This window comes from Phaenicophaeus curvirostris, chromosome 16, assembly GCF_032191515.1.
Source record: "Phaenicophaeus curvirostris isolate KB17595 chromosome 16, BPBGC_Pcur_1.0, whole genome shotgun sequence".
In the NCBI taxonomy this organism is placed as follows: Eukaryota; Metazoa; Chordata; class Aves; order Cuculiformes; family Cuculidae; genus Phaenicophaeus; species Phaenicophaeus curvirostris.
In genome coordinates this window covers 9,650,761-9,669,050 of record NC_091407.1, presented here as the reverse complement: position 1 = coordinate 9,669,050, position 18,290 = coordinate 9,650,761, and the positions used below count along the sequence as shown (strand labels likewise).

At 51.5% G+C, this 18,290-nt stretch overlaps 1 protein-coding gene across 2 annotated transcripts in view; it reads right to left on the bottom strand.

Moving 5' to 3' along the window:
• The window catches only part of PRKCB (protein kinase C beta), a 115,587-nt gene that overhangs the window by 4,381 nt on the left and 92,916 nt on the right, over positions 1-18,290 (bottom strand). The window contains exons 14-17 of one of the 2 annotated variants that reach the window (XM_069869988.1): positions 16,230-16,310; positions 15,850-15,957; positions 10,432-10,572; positions 1,024-2,389 (exon numbers count right to left, since the gene is read on the bottom strand). In XM_069869988.1, coding sequence (XP_069726089.1) covers positions 2,231-2,389; positions 10,432-10,572; positions 15,850-15,957; positions 16,230-16,310 — 489 coding nt within the window. In that variant the 3' untranslated portion in view covers positions 1,024-2,230. Of the gene's footprint in view, positions 1-1,023; positions 2,390-10,431; positions 10,573-15,849; positions 15,958-16,229; positions 16,311-18,290 lie in introns of those variants that run through there. The other variant, XM_069869989.1, reaches the window with a different exon arrangement.

The window sequence follows — 18,290 nt, the reverse complement described above, 5'->3', positions numbered from 1 at the left end:
AGTGGGTAGAGAGTGGCTACGTGGATCCGGTAAACAGAGAGAGGGAAAGGCTGAAAACGCCTGCAGCAAAGGGATGTTCGACTCTGGGAGGTGACGAGGAGCACAGAGGGATGGTGTGGCAGAGGCACCCAGGCTCCACAAGTCCTGGGCCGTGTGCTGCAGGGCACGCCTGGCCCACAACAGCATTTGTGCTAGAGCCCAGAGGATGGCCATCCTCCCAGAAGCCACCGAGCCCCTTCCCCACAGCAGAGCTCCAGGGCGGTGCCGCAGAGGAAGCTGGGTGAGAGCCGATGCCGTTCGGTGCCTTTCTGAATGATCCCACAGAGTCCAGAACCACAGCGGTTCAGCAGAAGCGGATTTCCAAAGGCAGAAGGGTAATTTTGTGTGCGCCTGAGAGAAGGGAGGTTAACAGGAACCTGTAATCCCTCTTTAGCTGAAGCTGCCAATTGCTTTTAACAACTGCTCCTGGGAGAGAGCGCAGGCAGGGCGATGAGTCACCGACACACGGCGCTGCCTCGCCGAGAGCCTTGTCTCTGCAGTCTCCAGAAATCTGAGCGCATACCGCAGTTGTCCCTGTTCGAGGCATTTCAAGAGCTCTGCTCCCCTCGCCAGTGCCCTGCAAGACACCCCAGACCATCCTTCCTCCAAGAGACATCGCAAAGAAGCTCCTTTTCCCATCTACGTTTCAGCAGGATGAGAGAACAGGGTCACAGGCTGCGCAGCACGAGCCGGTGCAGAGGACACGCAGGCGTTCACTCTCTGCCGGAGAGACTCTTCCAGTACGTTGCACCTTGGCTTGGGGATGAACGCTGCAGAGGACGAGCAGGCTACGGCTCTGCTGGAGATGCAGGAGGCGGCGTTGAGATGTGGGGCTGCTGCCTGGGCGCCTCGAGGACTCATCGAGCCATGAGCCGGCATCCCCAGGCAGTGGGGGCAGCTTCCAGCCCCCAGCTCATGGCGCTCCTGGCATCTCTGAGCCCAGAACTGTAGAAACTCATCATTGCCAAACACGCGCAGGTTTCTTAGACACGATTTCTCACTTTTTATTTTATAATCAGTATTGGGGGGAAAAAATTGGCACATTACACTGGAAGCAGATCGATACAGGGAGAGCCCACAAACATCGGCAGGACAGTATAAAAGGAAGCTGCACGTTTGCTATCGTTTCAAGAGAAATTCATCCTTCCTGAAACATTTTCTTTGATGTCAGAAACAAAACGTAAGCCATTTAAATATCTAGCGGCATTTTTTTTAAAGTAGGACTATTAGTTGAAACAAGTTTCTTTACAAGCTTCATACCAGAGTTCACAATACTGTTCAAAGTTAAATAGCATCCTGTTTGTGTTAATACCATTTTTTGACACATTTAAAGAGCAGGTAACAAACTCAATGGTTTTGGCATTTGAAAAAAAGAACAAGTTTTGCTATGAGAACCGATGTTGTGCGGTATTTACTAGGGTGACCATGGATTCGAAAGCATCTGCAACAGCTCTTTCTAGTTCCCTGTTTACACCTGGATATGTTTCTTTTGATTTAAAAAATGTTGCTTAGGAACTGCACAATCAGGAGAAATCTTTGCACAGAGCAGACCTGGCTCCCCCAAGAATTCCTCGCCGCTGCTGCCCCAGCGCAGGGACCTGTATCTGCCCGCAGCCGTGTCCACACGAGCCTGCAGTGGCGAGGGGGGTGCTGGGGTCCCCACCGAGCTGCAAAAGCAGCTGGAATCGGTTTTTCAGCTCTCGGGAGCAAGTGCTGGAGTTTGGGAGCAGCCGAGAGGCTCAGCTGGCAGCACCCGCGCTGCAGGGTGCACGCTCACGCCGGGGAAAGGTTTCCTTAAAAAGACTTACTTGTTGAAAAGGTTAAATATTAAATTTTCATTATTATATTAAAAGACTAGAAAAAGGGAAGAGCAAGAATCAGAGCACAGGCTGAGAAGATTTCTCCTGGCTGCCGTGGCCTGCACCTCTCCGTTTTCCTGATTAACCAATGAACCGTCCTCATTTTCTGCAAATAAAATGCCATAAAAGCACATTCTCAGTGCTTCGTGCACATCCCCCACCCCTCAGACATGCCCCGAACCACGCGAGGACACTTCTGGCTTTGAAACATGGTCACTCTAGCAGCAGTACTAAAGAAAAACCATGAATGCGAGTTTTGCAATGGGAAATGTCACCACAACAGCAGCTGGGACCGGATGATAGAGATGCAGGGATGCGATCTACACGGCCACTTAGCTCTTGGCTTCAGGTTTAAAAAACTCAGAGTTAACAAAGGTAAATCCTTCGAATTCTGACTGGTCAATGTTCCTGATGACTTCCTGGTCAGGAGGTGTGAGGACGGGTGGATGGCGAGTGAAAAACCGGTCGAAGTTTTCAGCATTGCGTCCACACTATGAGAGGGGAAGAAAAGAACGCATGGTGGGTGGAGAAGGAAGCGTGCGGGGAGCGGCTGCAGCCTCCCGCCCAGCCTCGCCGCACGCCGCCGCTCAGCTCAGCGCAGCCATGGCAGCAAAGAAAAAGGTGCAAAATACGAATGAGGTTTGTCAGCCGCAAGGCGATGTTATCTCATGGCACAGGCAGCGAACGGCAAAACCCTCCGGCTGCGCCACGGCAAGTAATTGCAGGAGAGGCATGAGATGGGAGCGCAATTACTTGCTGTTGGTCCCTGCCTACACGCAGCTCTGCACTCTCTCTCTGCTGCCACACACACGGCAGCTTCTTCTGAAAGCCCCCCGTGGCTTTACCCGCTCGGCCACCCTTCCTTTCCTGGGAATGGGGGGTTTTCATCATGCCTGGACCGCTGAGAGGCTTCTCCTTGCTCTGCTCAAGGAGAGAGTGTCTCCTCTCCCGCAGAGCTGGTGCAAACTGCTGCTGGCCAAATGCTTCATGCAGGCACTTGTGCTGGCAATTTCCAGGGCTGCTCCGTCCCTCCCCAACGTGCCCGTCAGACCCTGATGGTCCATGCCAGTTCCCGGGGTGCGTCTCAGCCAAGGCAGGCAGAGCCGGGGCACCAGAGTGCTCCTGGCCACCAGCTTTCTTCTGTGTGGCAGCCAAGTGCTCTGCACGGCACCCCTGCAGCTCTCCAGTGGGGCTGAGCAGGGCTGGCTGCCCCTAGAAGGGATGTTTTCCTCTCTCAGCCCTGAAGGCATCTAACAGCCACCCTTGGATCAGGCTGCTCAAAGGCGCATCAGGTGAGGCAGCAGCCCCAGAGCACTGAGCTCTCGGAAGCCAGCAAAGCCAGGAGAGAGAACAACCCAAAAGCTCTGGAGTCTGGGTGACCACGGGCACTGTGGGGCAGGAAAACACGGGGCATGGAAAGAACCCAAGAGCACCGACCCTCACTGGGGGCCGTCAGCAGCCATCGGCCGTGGGCCGCGGCGCTGGAAGCCTGGGCAGCAGCGGAGGAGCCGGGAGACGTGCCAACTGCCTTATTTAATTCTCTTAGCAATCGAAACAAAGGTCCTGTAACTTCCTGTGCTGCAAGTCATGATTTAATACAATAATGCCAGCAATAGCTGCTACCGGTGGGTCCCGGGGCACCGCTGCTGCTACAAATTGTGCTCAATTACAGCCTATCACATGTGCCCCAGCCCCACCAACCGCGTGCAGTGACTCGCTCCAGCGGCTGGCGAACCCCCTGGCAGAGCTGCCACAGCCAATGCTCTCCTGGCCTTGTTTTCTCTGGAGAGACACAGAAGCCAGCAGCCCCTGGTCCCTCAGTTCTCTCCTCCCATTTCCTCATACAGAACACACGCTCCAAGTGCTGGGACAATTTTTTCCTGGCATTTAAATTTCATTTGCTACAAAAACAGATTTACATTTTTAATAAACATCAAGCTAAATACAATAAAATATTAAGGAAAAATACTTGAAAGCATCAACATTTCCCAGTTCCTTCCTCTGCCACAGAGGCTGCAGGGAAGATAACGTGAAGATCCATCAGCCTCCAATGGTGGAGCTCCAATGGCAGCTCTTATGTTCTGACTATGCCAAGGGAGACACTTATTATGCTCAAGTCTCCAGCGGGGAACGCTGGAATCACAGAATCCTGGAATGGTTTGGGTTGGAAGGGACCTCAAAGCTCATCCAGCTCCACCCCTGCCATGGGCAGGGACACCTCCCACTGGATCAGGGGCTCCAAGCTCCATCCAACCTGGCCTTGAACCCCTCCGGGGATGGGGCAGCCACCACTGCTCTGGGCAACCTGGGCCAGGGCCTCCCCACCCTCACAGGGAAACATTTCTTCCTAAAGTCCCATCTCAGTCTCTCCTCTTTCAGCTGAAAACCATTCCTCCTCGTCCTATCCCTACACTCCCTGATCAAGAGCCCCTCTCCAGCTTTCCTGGAGCCCTTTTCAGTGCAGGAAGCTGCTCTAAGGTCTCCCTGGAGCAAAATGTGTCCATGAAGGCCAGGGGAGGAATTGGGCAGAAAAAGAACAAAAAAAAAATCCAAAGCCAAAATCCTCCCCCAACCAAACATGTAAACCAGTTCACCAGGGGGTTGAAGATGAAGCCTTCCCAAAGTGATCCTCTGAAGAGCCTGTGTTCGTGGGGAAGAACCTGCTCCAACGCCTGTCATCCCAGCACGACACCGTCCCCACCATGGAATAAGTTTTTGGAAATCCCTAACTTCAAGCACAGAGACTCAAATGGGAAACGACCTCTCGAAAGAAAGCATAAGGATTGTTGCAGCAGAAAACACAGAGCCCAGAGCAAACCAATAGCAGCAACCAAGGCAGGAGATGGAGGATGAAGGCACGAGCACAGCGAGCAGACTGGCAGACACACAGCTTGTTACCTGCTCTCTGTAAAAAACCCAAGTTCTTGCATCTCGGCAATCCCTGACTGCTGTACGGATCCCATCCCAAGGCAATTCTCCGCATCTTTTCTTCTCTCTGTGCACCTTATTCCTGAGAGCAGGAGGTGGGTGCAAGCTAACAGGGATGTGCCGATCTCCTGGGCAGCTGGAGGTTTCGCATCCCATGAAGACGTGGCCAAATGGGTTCTCCTGGTGGCCTTCCCCTCTTGGTTACTCCAGCTGTACCTGTGCTCCCCATCTGCAGCTCACGTCTCATCCCAGCCTACTGTCTCTGCCGAGGCCAGGAGCAGTTGGGAAGCCCCATCCCAGCTGCTGAGCCCCTGGAGCCTCCCCTGGCGAGGGGGACAGCAGGACAGCAATGAGGCTCATAGGTGTGTGGAAATGATTAGCGAGGTCATCTCCTGATGAGCTGACAATTCCCACTGTGAGGAATTTCAAGAGGAGCTGTCACAGCCCCAGGAAGAGCTAGTTGCTGCTCCACACCATGAAATAAAGCACAGCTTTAGGAGACTTGCAGAAGTCTGGTTTAGATGCTTGACAAGGCAGCATCAGCCAAATGCCCTCCTGAAAGCCATCACATTAACGTCGCCATAGAAAATAAATCCCCCGAACTGAAGTTGCCAGCTCCACAAAGCCTGGAACTGAAGTGGTGAAACAAAGAGACAGGGGCTTTTCGAGGCCACGCTGTCGCTCCTCTTCCCCCTCAGCGCTGAGATAAGACAAACCAGGAGCAGGATTACCAGGGGAGCCTGTGGTGCTTAAGGTTATCGGTGCAGTAACACCAACCGTAGCAGGGCTTACCTGCTAATGAGCCGCTCGCCTGCAGGTTCTCTCGACCTGACAACCCGGGGGATGCTGCACGGTGCCCGACAGCAGCTCTCCCTGCCTGTCAGCATCACGGGACCTCGGTGCAAGCAGCTCATGTGCAACCTCTGACAGCACAGTTGTCCTTTTGCTATAAAGAAACATGCTGTCCCTTAAAAGAAAATAAATCAAACAAGAGCAACCCCATCGGAAAACTAAACTTTGGGAAATGCTTCCAGTTATTGGGAAAGAAAACACAAACAGACATTTAATACGGCAATTGGCAAGGAATAATTTTCATCGTGGTGTAATAAGGCAGGGATACATGGATGGGAAATGTTAAAAGTCACATCTATCCTGAGTATTTCATGCCCAACTTGGGGAATTTTGCTTTCACTCCTGCAGACTTTGATCTCAGTGGCCAAGGCCAAGCACTGCTGGAGCTCACAGAATCACAGATTCACCAAGGTTGGAAAAGACCTCTCAGCTCACCCAGTCCAACCGTCAGCCCAACCCCACCATGCCAACCAAACGACGTCCCCAAGCGCCACATCTACACACTTTGAAACCAAGTTCCTTTTTAAAGGATGGGAGACGATGTACAAACTTTTGCATTTATCCAAAGCTACATTGTAAAAAATCTGCCTCATTTTAGTACTAAATCAATGTACAGGCACCACTCCACCCCAAACGGAGAAGGGGGGAGGGTGAGGATTTATCTTACATAAATCCCCGATGTGTCCTCTCTAATATTTATAGCCAGTGCAGAATGACTTTTTTTCCTAGCTGCAGAAATAAAACTGTCAGCTGAGAAGATAGCCTTTTTATTTTATCAGTTTCTACCTTGATTTCAAATAGAGACAAAAGGCATAATAAAATATTTTCCACTGATCCCCAAGATGCAATCAAATAAAAAGCTGAGGGTGGCTGTTTCCCTGCTGCAACAAAGCCCTCGTCCCAGCACCGCGAAGCTGCAGAGGGCTGAAAACACCCTCCATTTCCTGGGGTTTTGGCCCAAAACAGTGGTACAGCTCCAATCCTGCCAGTCTTGGCCAGTCTGAGCTTCCCGGTGCTGCTCTGGGTTAGAAACGTGGCTCCTTGCCACGTGAGGGAGGATGAGGGCTCTCAGACGCTTCTGGCAAGAGATGTGTCGTGTTTAGGGGGATGCGGGTGACAAGTCGAACCTGCAGCCACACCGAGGGCTCCTTTGTGCTGCTTAGGGAGTTGATGGTGCTTTTCATTCCTAAGCGCCTGGTTAAAAACCCCAAGCCCAGCTCAGGATGGTGCAGCACATGTTCATCCTTGCTCGCGGTAAGTCTGGGAGCATTCACTGTTAGGGCTTTCTGATGTAGGACCCTGTCTTTCACCTCTCTCCTATGAACAAAGCCAAGTTGCTTCCCAGAATACTGAAAACATCGGCGGAATAGTTAGAGAGGAATCTCAGAGCAAGCCTTTACAGGGCCCTGAGGCTGCCAGAGCAAATCTTGACTCGAGGACAAGAGGAGATGTTTAACTGTAACACGTTGGCCCACGTCCCCACGGCACCCTCCTGCCCACTGTGGCCCCCTAAATCCTTACATCTCATCTAATTAGGAAACAATTTCTGCAAACATCCAAACTCACCTCATAAAGCCTGGAAATAAGGCTACAAAAACGCACACACAGAGGAACCAGAGTTCTTACAAATCCAGGTTCAATATTAATTACTTCAAAGCAGTTAGAGGAAAATTAATTTATGCAATTAAAAATTATTAGATTAAAAGCAGTTTTTTTCCACCACCGTGCTGCTGTGAGTAATCCCGCGCTCTGCCGCGCGATTTCAATGCTTTCCAAACGAGGAGACTTTTCAAATCGCTAGGCTTTATGTAAAGTAAAGGAGTAATTAGATACCAAAAACAATAATTATCTCAATAAGAGACAGGGAAAGCAGGCAAGCGTAAATACACTTCTCAGGGTAAATGCAGCCCCGCAAAAGGAATTGTTATGCACAAGCCAAACCACGGAGCAGCCAAGCAGAGCTCCATGTCAAAACCGCCGAGTCTCTGCACACCAAAGACAACCCAGACCCTGATATGTCTCGTTACCGTCTCTGTGATAAAGGTTAATCAAGCACAAAGCAGGCAGCAACACAGCAGCTCTGGGAATTTATTTCAGCGCTGGGTAGGTCACACCGAGCCAGGCAGAGGCTGAAGAGTCCATTTACCTGGCGGTGTGAAAGGATGCGGGTGCTGGGAAGTGCTGGGGAGTGCTTCCCGGCAAGGAGAGCCCTCGCTTGCACCCACACTCCCTCCCGCAGGGGGGTTATAAACCCACAGGAATGAGGTGAACAAGCTGTGGATGCTGCAGGAGAAATCCCTGGCAAAGAGACCTCTGCGGCTGGGAGCACCCAGCTCCCACCGGGCTGCTCTGGAGCAGGACCTTCCCCGGGAGCTCCGTTCACCTGCACCCACCTGGCCACAGCACTCGCACGTGCAAGAGGGGCCTTCGTGCTATTTGAGCAATGAGCAAACATGAATTAACGGTACCTTCTGATCTGCAGAATCCACCAACGTGATGCTAAGGACAATGTGGCCTGGGCTCTGCTCCCCCTGCCTTGTGCCCACGGGGCCGAAGCGCCCTGGCACCACGCGGTGCTGCAGCATGGGAAGGTTGGGGGCATTTGTGGGCAGATACCCAGCCCATATTTGTGTATTATTCCATATTTTGACACTTTGGCTTTCAGAAAATCTCTGTAACTTTATCTTTCCAGAAGCTAATAAAAAAAAGGGGTAGGAAAAGGAAAATAGCTGAAGACTTCAGCCAAGGTAAAGAGCCAGGCTAGCACAAATCACTGGTCTAGCAGGCGCTTGAGCCCCGCGTGAACACCTGAAGGTCAGAAGCAGTGAGCAGCGTCTTTCCTCGTGACCCACCCGAGTACATTGTGAAGGTGCCCAAACCCAGATTTCCATTTCTGCGCTGCTCTGATCTGCTCTCGCAGCTGGCATGAAAGGAGCAGCATTTTCCAGCACAGATGCACTGCCGTTCAAATATCAGCTATCAGCAGGTACCTCAGTCATCTTAATCCTACCTAAATCCTAAATCTACTGTGCCTGCCTTCCCATTAATCTCCCTGTCCTATCAAACGGTGAATTCTCCCCGCACCAGCGTTAGGTGAGACGCGACAGACGCGAGTCCCCCTTCCAAGGTCCGGCATCAAAAGGATTTTTAAGGAAATAAGATGTTTAAGCATGACAGAATTTGCACATTTTAAAATATAAAAACAGTAAGAAAGCACTTTTGGCAGAATTGAATTGTGTTTAAATGTAAAACCCCCAACAATGCCACAACCCAGCGCCTGGAGCATCCCTGGGGATCTGCTCAGGAAGAAAAGGCAGATGTAGAGGAGAGATGCAGCAACAGCTTCGTTAGCAAACGAACACAGAGAAGGAAACAGCAGGAGTTACAGATTTCAGGAGAAACGAGCTCTTGCAAAATAAGCCCTGGCTGAGCCCTCCTGAAGGGCTCTGGGTGCAGAGCTGTGTCCCCCTGCGCCTGGAGCTCATGGACCACCCGCCTCGTGCCTCAGCACCCTCTACACCAAGGTCAGATCCCACTCTAAGCCAACAAACCCTGGTGTGCACAAAGAGCCCCAAACACCTTTGCACTATTACACTTCGGTATCCAAGTTAATGCTTTCCCAGTAATGCCTTTCCCAAATGGGCCAACGCCTTGAAGATTCCATTCCTTGCAAGGGAAAGGAAAACAGGCAGCAATTCAGATCTCTGCTAACCATCATCTGCTGCTTAAAAGCAACCGGGGACTCTCCGCTTCTGAGAAGGACAAAGGGAATGGGACATTTTTCTCCTTGCTGATGCAGAGAGCGCGCTGCATGGAAGCAGCTCTCAGCTGGGGAAAAGAAAGGCTCTGAGGACAGGACCCCCCAGAGTTTCCTGCAAAGGCACCACTGTGCAGGAGTCAAGTTTGTAAAGCATTTGCCTGAAACTAAGCCACGCAGCGCTGAACGCAGGCAGGACATCGCTGGGGCGAGGAGCAGACCTCCCTGTCGGCAGCTGCTGCCACATCCGTCCTGGGTGCCAGGAGGGAGATGGGGCTGCGGAGGCTCCTGCCAGGCCCAGCGAATGGGTGATTTATTCCTATGTGATCAGTCAAGCAAGGAGCTGTAGAGAGGAAAAGGCTGCTGGAGCAGAGAGGCATTTAGAGGCAGGAGTGCTAAAGAAGCCAAGAAACGTACACCAAACAGACTCCCACTCCACGACTTCCCTGAAAGCAAAGTTTTCCTTGAAAGCAGAGTTTTCCCAAGCACTGAAGAGGCCCCTTCAAAAGAACAGGTTTACTGTAAAGCAGAGGAAAAGCAGACGCGTCCAAGACTGTTAAGGACAGTGGGGCAGGGGGAGGCTCAAATACATGGAGCATCTCTGAACTCCCAGTTGTGATCTAGGATGATGGGTTTAGATTAAAAGAAACCAGAGACCAGTTCAGCTTAAGAAGAAGGGATGAAAAGAACAACATAAAGACTGAGTCCTGGGATAACAACCAGACAGTATCGCAATGCAATTAAAGCATGGTGCTTCTGCCTCTGCAAGGCAGAGTGAGACAAGGCATTCCAGAGTTACCCTTTCACAGCAGTGGTCTGACATGTACCGAATCGGAGGAGACATGATCTTCTAAGCAGAGAGAGAACTGGTGCCTCCCTGCTGCAGGCAGGACGAGCGGCGCCTGCACACACGCCTGTGCACGTGCACCCATGGGCAGGAGAGAACCAGCATGTGGGAGAGCAGGGGGACAAGGCGCTGGACGCTGCCATACTTACAGCCTTTGGCTTGAAGGGAGGCTGGATCTCCTTCCGCTCTAGCTTGTCCCAGTCAATGTAGCGGAAGAAGGCGTGTTCCTTGATGTCCCGCTCCCCTTCTGGGCCACATCCCAGTCGCTTGGCAGGGTGCTTGGTCATCAGCTTGGGGAGAGAAAGAGAAGAAACAGTCCTTCAGAGTGTCCAACTGCTTTCCAAAATCTCCGTGCCGAGGAGCCCCAGGATGTCCCCACTAGTGGCCAGATGCCAAGAGGGGCCCCCATCCCCTCCGCCTGCTTCTGGTGCTCCAAGCAGAGGACAAAGGGAGAAGCCTGGAGCAGCTCCAGGGACAGGGAAAGTTGACAATGGCTTATGACAGCAGGCTGAGAAGATCGCAGGTACATGAGCACTGGGTGGGATGAGCACACCCCCTTTTCCTCTAGGGATAAAATTGGTTCTCCAAGAAATAACCTCAGGGTGCTGGTAGAGCTCCCCACACCACTGCAGCCTCACCACCCACCACAACAGGGGTGCAGGCAAAGCAGTTCAGCAGTCCCTTTGCTGGGTAGCAAACTTCTCAGCATCTGTATAACGAATTATAAGGGCTGCTGCCCGTTTAAGATGAACAATCTGCCCTCAAAAACTCTGATAGCTCTAGAACAGAACCCTGCTTCTCTGGAGCACAGACACGAGGCACATTTCTAATCAGGGAGTCAGTTTGGAGAACAAAAGCACAAACAGTCCATTAATGTTGTTTATCATCTAAACTTCTCCTCTTCACCAGCTCAATAAGAGAAATGAAACAGGCCACAGGAATTAAGGGCGGCTGTACAAACATTAATATCCTGGGGGCATTGTTTGAGCCGTGTTCGGGGATCAGATGGAGATTCCAGAGACTGGTAAGAGCTTGATAAGCATGGAGAATATGAGATGCACACCTGCAACAAAAAGACTGCTTTATTAACAGCCGGACATTGAAAACTGATCCCAGGGCTGTGCAGAAGTTGCAGCAAACCTGACTGTCTCTGGGGACCGTGGGTCTGCCCAAGACCCCCACTTCTCCCCCCGGGAGGGACAGGACACCCACAGCTCTTTGGAGGTGCAAATGCTGTGGGCCGAGAGCTGAGGAACCTTCCCCACCATTCAGCTGAGACTGACCCACTCCAGAGAGACAAACTTTCCATAAGCAAGCACCTTCTGGCAAACCCAAGCAGAGCAGCCCAAGCTGCAGGCAGTTGGTGGCCCTGCCGTGCCCAACAGAGCCCCTGCCAGCTCTCAGAGCTCCTCTCCACCAGAGTGTAAGATCTTTAAAAGCAACGCTACAAGAGAGAGCTGAAAGCAAGGAAAAGCCTCCAAAACCACATCCCAAAATACAGAACTCCCGTACAAACATGCAGGAAGAGCGGAGCCACTAACCCCCTCTGCTAGCACACGGCACTCAGCCACAGCCAGCCAGCTGCAGAGACAACCCGCAGCTCAGAGGCTGATGGAGCGAGGCTTCCCTGGAGCAGCATCACCTCCTGGAAAGCCCATCTGCAAACATCCCAGGCCCATCAGGCTTCCCAGGCTGGACAAGTGATTTTCCAGATGGTGTGATCTGCCTCTCCGCAGGGCACGGATGTGACTGGCATCGGCATCAGTCTTGCAGAGCCTGTCACTGTGCGAGGTGACGCGCTGGAGCCGCTGCTGGTGGGTAAGGAAGGGCGTGGGGCATGAGGTGGCAGCAAGAATAAAAGCGAGATGTTTTTCTTACTCTTGCTTTACATTTTTATGTAAATAGCACAGTTTCCCTCAGTACTGCAGCACACAGCCCTTTACAGAAAACTCAAAGCCCAGCAGAAGGCTGGCCTGGTGGAAGGCGTTTGGTGTCTCGGTCCCTTGCGTGAGGGGGCAGCAGTGCAGATGAGCAGGTGGGGCTGGATCCACCAGCAAGGTGCGTGACCCACCAGCCCCTCGGTGCCGCTGGGCAGCTTTCCCAGACCTCGCAGCACAATGACTGGTGTCCGTCCACCCTGGCTGCTGTCTGTCCGCCCCGACAGCGGGCAGGGTGACGCTGTGCCCCACAGAACCTCGCCATCCCAGGGCTTTCACTGCATCCACTTCAAGCTGACTTGGGTTCAACTAAACAGGAGGATCTTTGCATCTGCTCGCCAGGCTCTGGACAGGATCTTGACAACTCAATCGGGTCCCGCTTAGCTGTGCTAAAGCAGGAGAATAAAAAGCATCCTGTGACTCAATAAGGTTTTCCTAAAGCAAGTCCCCGACAACAATGTGAGAGCCTGAAATGTGCTAATAAACTCATTTAGAGATTTGGCTGTCGCGTCAAATAGCTTAGTTTGCTTTCAGCAGGCATGAAAAGAAATCTGTTTGTGGGTCTTCCTGCGAAGAGCTGATCCCAAGCACACAGCACCTCTGGCTTTCACTGCCAGAGATCGCTTGGAGCAAGGTGGGACAGCAAGTCCGTGTCTGTGGGATCTGTGCCTCCCTCAGCACTGGAGCTCACGGGTACCTGTGCATAAAGTTCAGCTGTAAAGCATGAGCCAGACAGATCAGAGAATCATAGAATCGTGGAATCACTGAGGTTGGAAAAGACCTCTAAACTCATCCGGTCCAACTGTCAGCCCAACCCCACTGTGCCGACTAAACCATGTCCCCAGGTGCCATGGCCACATGGTTTTTAACACCTCTGACATCCCCTCTGTTACACACAGCCCCTGCTCTTTTACTGACGGGCTCTCCCAGCCAAAGCCCAGGTTCCTACCAGCTGCTTTGGGCTTCACACACTCACAGTCCCTCAAATTGAAATGTTGTGGTTAACCCGCAAGCTTCCTCAGCATTACAAAAGCACACCAAGTTCAGAGCAGCTCAGCCAATTAATGAATCATAGGTTTCTACTTCACAAACCTGCAGCAAGCCTGAACGGAGCTGTATGAAAGTGCAGTTACTCAGTATTTTCAACATATGCACCCAGAAATTAAATGTTCTTGTTCTCCTACTGTGCTTTTACACATGTGAGCATGAAGGCACAATCTGTTATTGATATATAGGACCCCATAAACATGCAGATTGATTCTCCTGGCTTATATAGGATAATCACTTAGCTTTGTTTGAATTAAAAAAGGAGCAGGTAGGTATAATCCTCATACAAACACAGTGAAAACCCTTCAGGCTTCTGCAGATAAGGAATCATGCTTGACATCAAGCTACCTGTAACGGGTATGTCTGCCGTTTGCAGCTCAGACACAGGAAAATCCAACTCTAGACTCAACTCCTTTGCTAAACTGCACCTTATTTTTTGTCCCTGGAAGGCAAGGGGGGGATGCTGCGTGTTCCTGGGCTTCATTTAACAGCAGAACATTTACCATGGCTGATGCAGAAGATCTTTATTCACATTTGATAAGACAAAAAGCCACCACTGGGACCTCCCTGTGCAGCGGCGGTCCCTCTACCCTCTCTGATGTGCTTTTCTCAGGTAGCAGCACCAGTGGAAATACCACCCAAAATAAACTTTCCTGTGGCAAACGTGCCGGTTCGTGCCTATGCTCCCAGGCAGAGATTGAAGAGGGAGCTGCTATTCACAGGCAATCTATTCACCTGGAAAGGGCTGCTTTGCTCAGGCACAGACAAACACCTCCACCTGGGACAGAAAACGGCTGGCAGTTGTGCCAGTGCCTGTGCACACACACACGCAGCCGCTCCACGGGTCTGAGACAGGAACCTGATGCCTGATAACCAAGCAGAGAGAGCACAGCTAAGCACGTGCACCACAGAAACAGCAGCTCCGACACCGGCGATTGGAGAAGAAACCCAAGTTGACAGCAGAGGAGGGCAGGCTCCACCTGATCTGCTAAAGGATGCTGACTGCTGAGTCAAGGAGCTGTGTTCTGGTTAACATTCTGGTTTGCTTCCCAGCCAACCAGTTCTGATTAACGCCTGTTTATTGGCTCGGGTCAATGGGAGGCTCTCAGGATCAAATGCTTTTCATCTCTGAGCTGTGTAACAGTCAGTGACGACTGGCACCAGCACACCGGAGCGAAACCATGTGGGAACGACAGGATTGTTTTGGAGAGCATGGCAGTGAAATACCAAAACCTTTACATTTAAGAGCAGAGGTTTGTCCACTTACTCGTGCTCTGGACCGTGCTCCCCCCTCAAACAACAGTTGCGCAAAGGAAGCCACCACTTCGCTGCAAAAATCCCCAAGAACGTATAAAGGACCAACCCCCACAAGCCCCACACACATGGCTGAATATCTTTCCAGCTTCAACAAGCGAGAAAAGCCATTACAGCTACACCCAGCAGACGGATCTCATGGGCTTCTCTCACCTACTTACAACACTCACATTCTGACTGATGCAAGAGCAAACAAAGCTGCTGGTGAGGTCCCTGTTCCAGCCACTGTACCCTTGGGCACCGTGGTGATAAGGATGTTCAGCACCACAAAGCATCTCCCCTCCCTCCTGCTCATCAGGGACATAGTGGACTTTTCCCTTATGTCCCAGCCAACAACAGCCAGAGGAATAAGGATGGTTTGAAAATCCCCCCTTCAATTCCAGGTCTGGTTTCTGGATTAAGAACTGGATTTCACTGCTGTCTGCGGAAGGCGAGTCCTGGGTTGCCTGCACAGCATCCCTGGGTAGGAACACCCGCAGCAGCTCTTCCCCCCAGGACAAGTGACTCCTTCTCTTTAACACCAGCTCTGAATCCTGGCAACACTGGGAAGAGGCTCTGAAATGCTGCAGTGGGAGCGTGAAGCGCAATATGTGTCATTTGTAGATAGAAACACTATTTTGAGATAGAGAACATTCCGATATTTAAAATATTAACTATTAAAAGCAAACATTTTTTAAATTCCTACACAAACAGGTATTTATAGCGCTGTTTGACACTGGCTGGCGGAGAGGAGGCTCAGGCCCAAGCAATAACCACAGGAACAGCATCAGGACCGAGCTGGCCTTTATTCATCTCAACCTGAATTAATTCAGAATGCACTGAAGTCCTGCCTAAGTCTGGCCCATGGGGAGCTCAGGACACGGGGCAATGCAGAGCAGTGCTGCAATTTAAGAGATACAATAATGACAATTCTGCCTCGACCCAGCACTCGATTCACTCCTGCTCCTCACCCGAGCAAAGACCCACCAGCCCTCAAATCCTCCTTGTGCCTCTGCTCAGGGTAGTGGAAGGACACAGCAAGGATCTAGATGTTATTGTTAACTGGTTTTAGTTATACACACATGAAGCAGCACAAGCTGTGGCTCCGGGAGGGTGGGCACCAGAACACAACTGAGTTTTGCCCAACTCCTCTTGTGCTGGGAGCCTACAGCCTGGACCAGAGCAGGGAGGACAAGGAAAGGCTGGACCCCAGTGTGTGTAGGATGCTGGAGGTGCATGGGCACCAGCTCCACTTCTCCCCCCATCCAGCAACCCAGCACCAGCCCTTACCCCTTTGCAGATTGCCACTGCCTCCTTGGACATGGATTTGGGGTAGGCTACGTTGTGCTCCATGATGGACTGGAAGAGCTCGTCTTCATCTTCTCCCTCAAAGGGAGCCTAGAACAAAGCAAATAGAGGTTCAGCGGCATTTCTTGATCTTTGAGCTTCCGTTTGCTGCTCTGATCCTCTGCCGTCAAACCAGCCCGGCTGCACCACACGTTGACTTGTGTCTCAGCATCGCAGTCCCCGGGGCTGCATCCACGGCTCCATCTCCACCACCGAGGAGACGGCGCCCCGCCGTTTGCCAGCAACAAAACAAATGACATGTCAGCACATGCTCACAATGGAATTCAACACAATCCCACAGGAGTCAATTAAAATTCAATTACCTGGCCAGCTAACATCTCGTAGAGCAGGACTCCAAATGCCCACCAATCCACGGACTTCCCATAGGGCTGATAAGCAATTATCTGAAAGCAACGCAAACAGCAGGATTACGCTCCTGTTTTTAACCTGCTGGCACAACACAAACTAATTGCAAGCTGCAGTAGCAGCCAAAAGCATGGGGTTGTTTACTGAGACACCGCTCCCTAAATGGGGGAAAACTGCAATCATAACCAGGACACAGGCAAAGCACTCAGCAACCTCAAAAAATCATCAGCCCTCAAATGAGCACTAAATATCAGAAAATAAACAGAATATTCACTGTGATTTGAGACAGATTCGTTCTGATTCAGATGAAAATTCAGCATATTTGTTGTGCTCTTTCCGACCCGTTGCAGGCAGGCGCGGTGCAGCCGGAGTAGCAGCCGCTCTTGCACACCCGGATGCTCTTTGGGATTGTTTTTCCACTGACTTCAGTGCAGTTGGTTTGAAATAACAGCACGAATTTGGCCCTCTGTGGATGGTACCCTTTAAAACAGACTTGCAGCATATGGGCCGTCAAAACCCTCTGCATCCCAGGCTGCCAGTTTGCTTTCTATTATTTACTGCAGAACATGCCTCACAAAATACTCTGATCCCCAAACGGCCCCACCTTTACCTAAGCAGTGCGGCTGTTTTGGAGTTAAGATGAACACTGATATAACTTTGAGGTTTGGGTTGGTTTTTACTTAATTTAAAGATACCAACCTTTCTTTTGGAAACAAATCCAAATATGAATTTTTGTATTTTTTCCACAATTTACTCTGCGAAATCTGAAAGGAAGTTGCGGTAAGGTGGGTGCTGGTCCCTTCTCCCAGGTAACAACAGGCAGGATGAGAGGAAACAGCTTCAAGCTGTGCCAGTTCAGACTGGATAGTAGGAAAAATTCCTTTACTCATAGAGTGGTGAAGCCCTGGCAGTGGCGTCTCCATCCCTGGAGGGGTTCAAAAAACGTGCAGACAAGGCACTTGGGGACATGGCTTATTCGGCACAGCGGAACTGAGCTGATGGTTACACTGGATGAGCAGAGAGGTCTTTTCGAACCTTATCGATCCTCAGTCCATCTTCCCCTCCAGCACGGGGGTCCCTCTGCCCTCCAGCAGTGCCAGGACCAACCGGCAGCAGGAGCCGGGCTGCTGTGGTCACCTCTCTCCTCCAAAGGGTCTCTCTCAAGCTCAGTTTATTTGCTGGGTGGCTGCTGCTGGGCATCATTTCCACGCTCGGGGTTTGACAGGCCTTGGGCTCTGCCATCTGTTACTTAATGCAAAACAATTATGCAATTTATTCATCCTAATTACAGAATTCTATGCTGCGAAGATTCCTATACTCAAGTGCAGATGCAAATCGTATGCAAATCACAGAAGAAAGTACACAGCAACCCAGCCCCAGAGGTCTGCTCCTGTCACCGCTATCCCTGCTCCCGAGCCAGGATCCAGTCCCACAGCTGCAGGCAATGCCTACAAACTCTGTTCAACCAACCCTGCCCTTGCGGAACACCTCTGCGGTGTCCAACGGGATCCGACCAGGAGGTAAGGCAGGATGCAGGTCAGGTGCTGCCACCTCACCTAAGCAGAGATGAGTTCCATCCTGCAAAGGCATCAGCACCAAGGCACAACTCGAGAGCTACAACAGTCTCCTCCCGTGTCCTGGTCTCGGTCCAGCCACATGTCCCAGCACTGTGACACCTGAAGTCTTGCCTTCAGTTCTGGAGTCCTTTGCACAGGAAGGACATGGATTTGTTGGAGTGACTCCAGAGGAGACCATGGAGATGATCCAAGACCTGGAGCACCTCCCATAGGAGGACAAGCTGAGAGAGTTGGGGTTGTTCAGCCTACAGAAGAGAAGGCTCTGGAGAGACCTTAGAGCTGCTTCCAGTACTGAAAGGACAAGGGGAATGGTTTTAAGCTGAAAGAGGGGAGATTGAGATGAGATCTTAGGGAGAAATGTCTTGCTGTGAGGGTGAGGAGGCCCTGGCCCAGGCTGCCCAGTGGTGGCTGCCCCATCCCTGGAGGGGTTCAAGGCCAGGT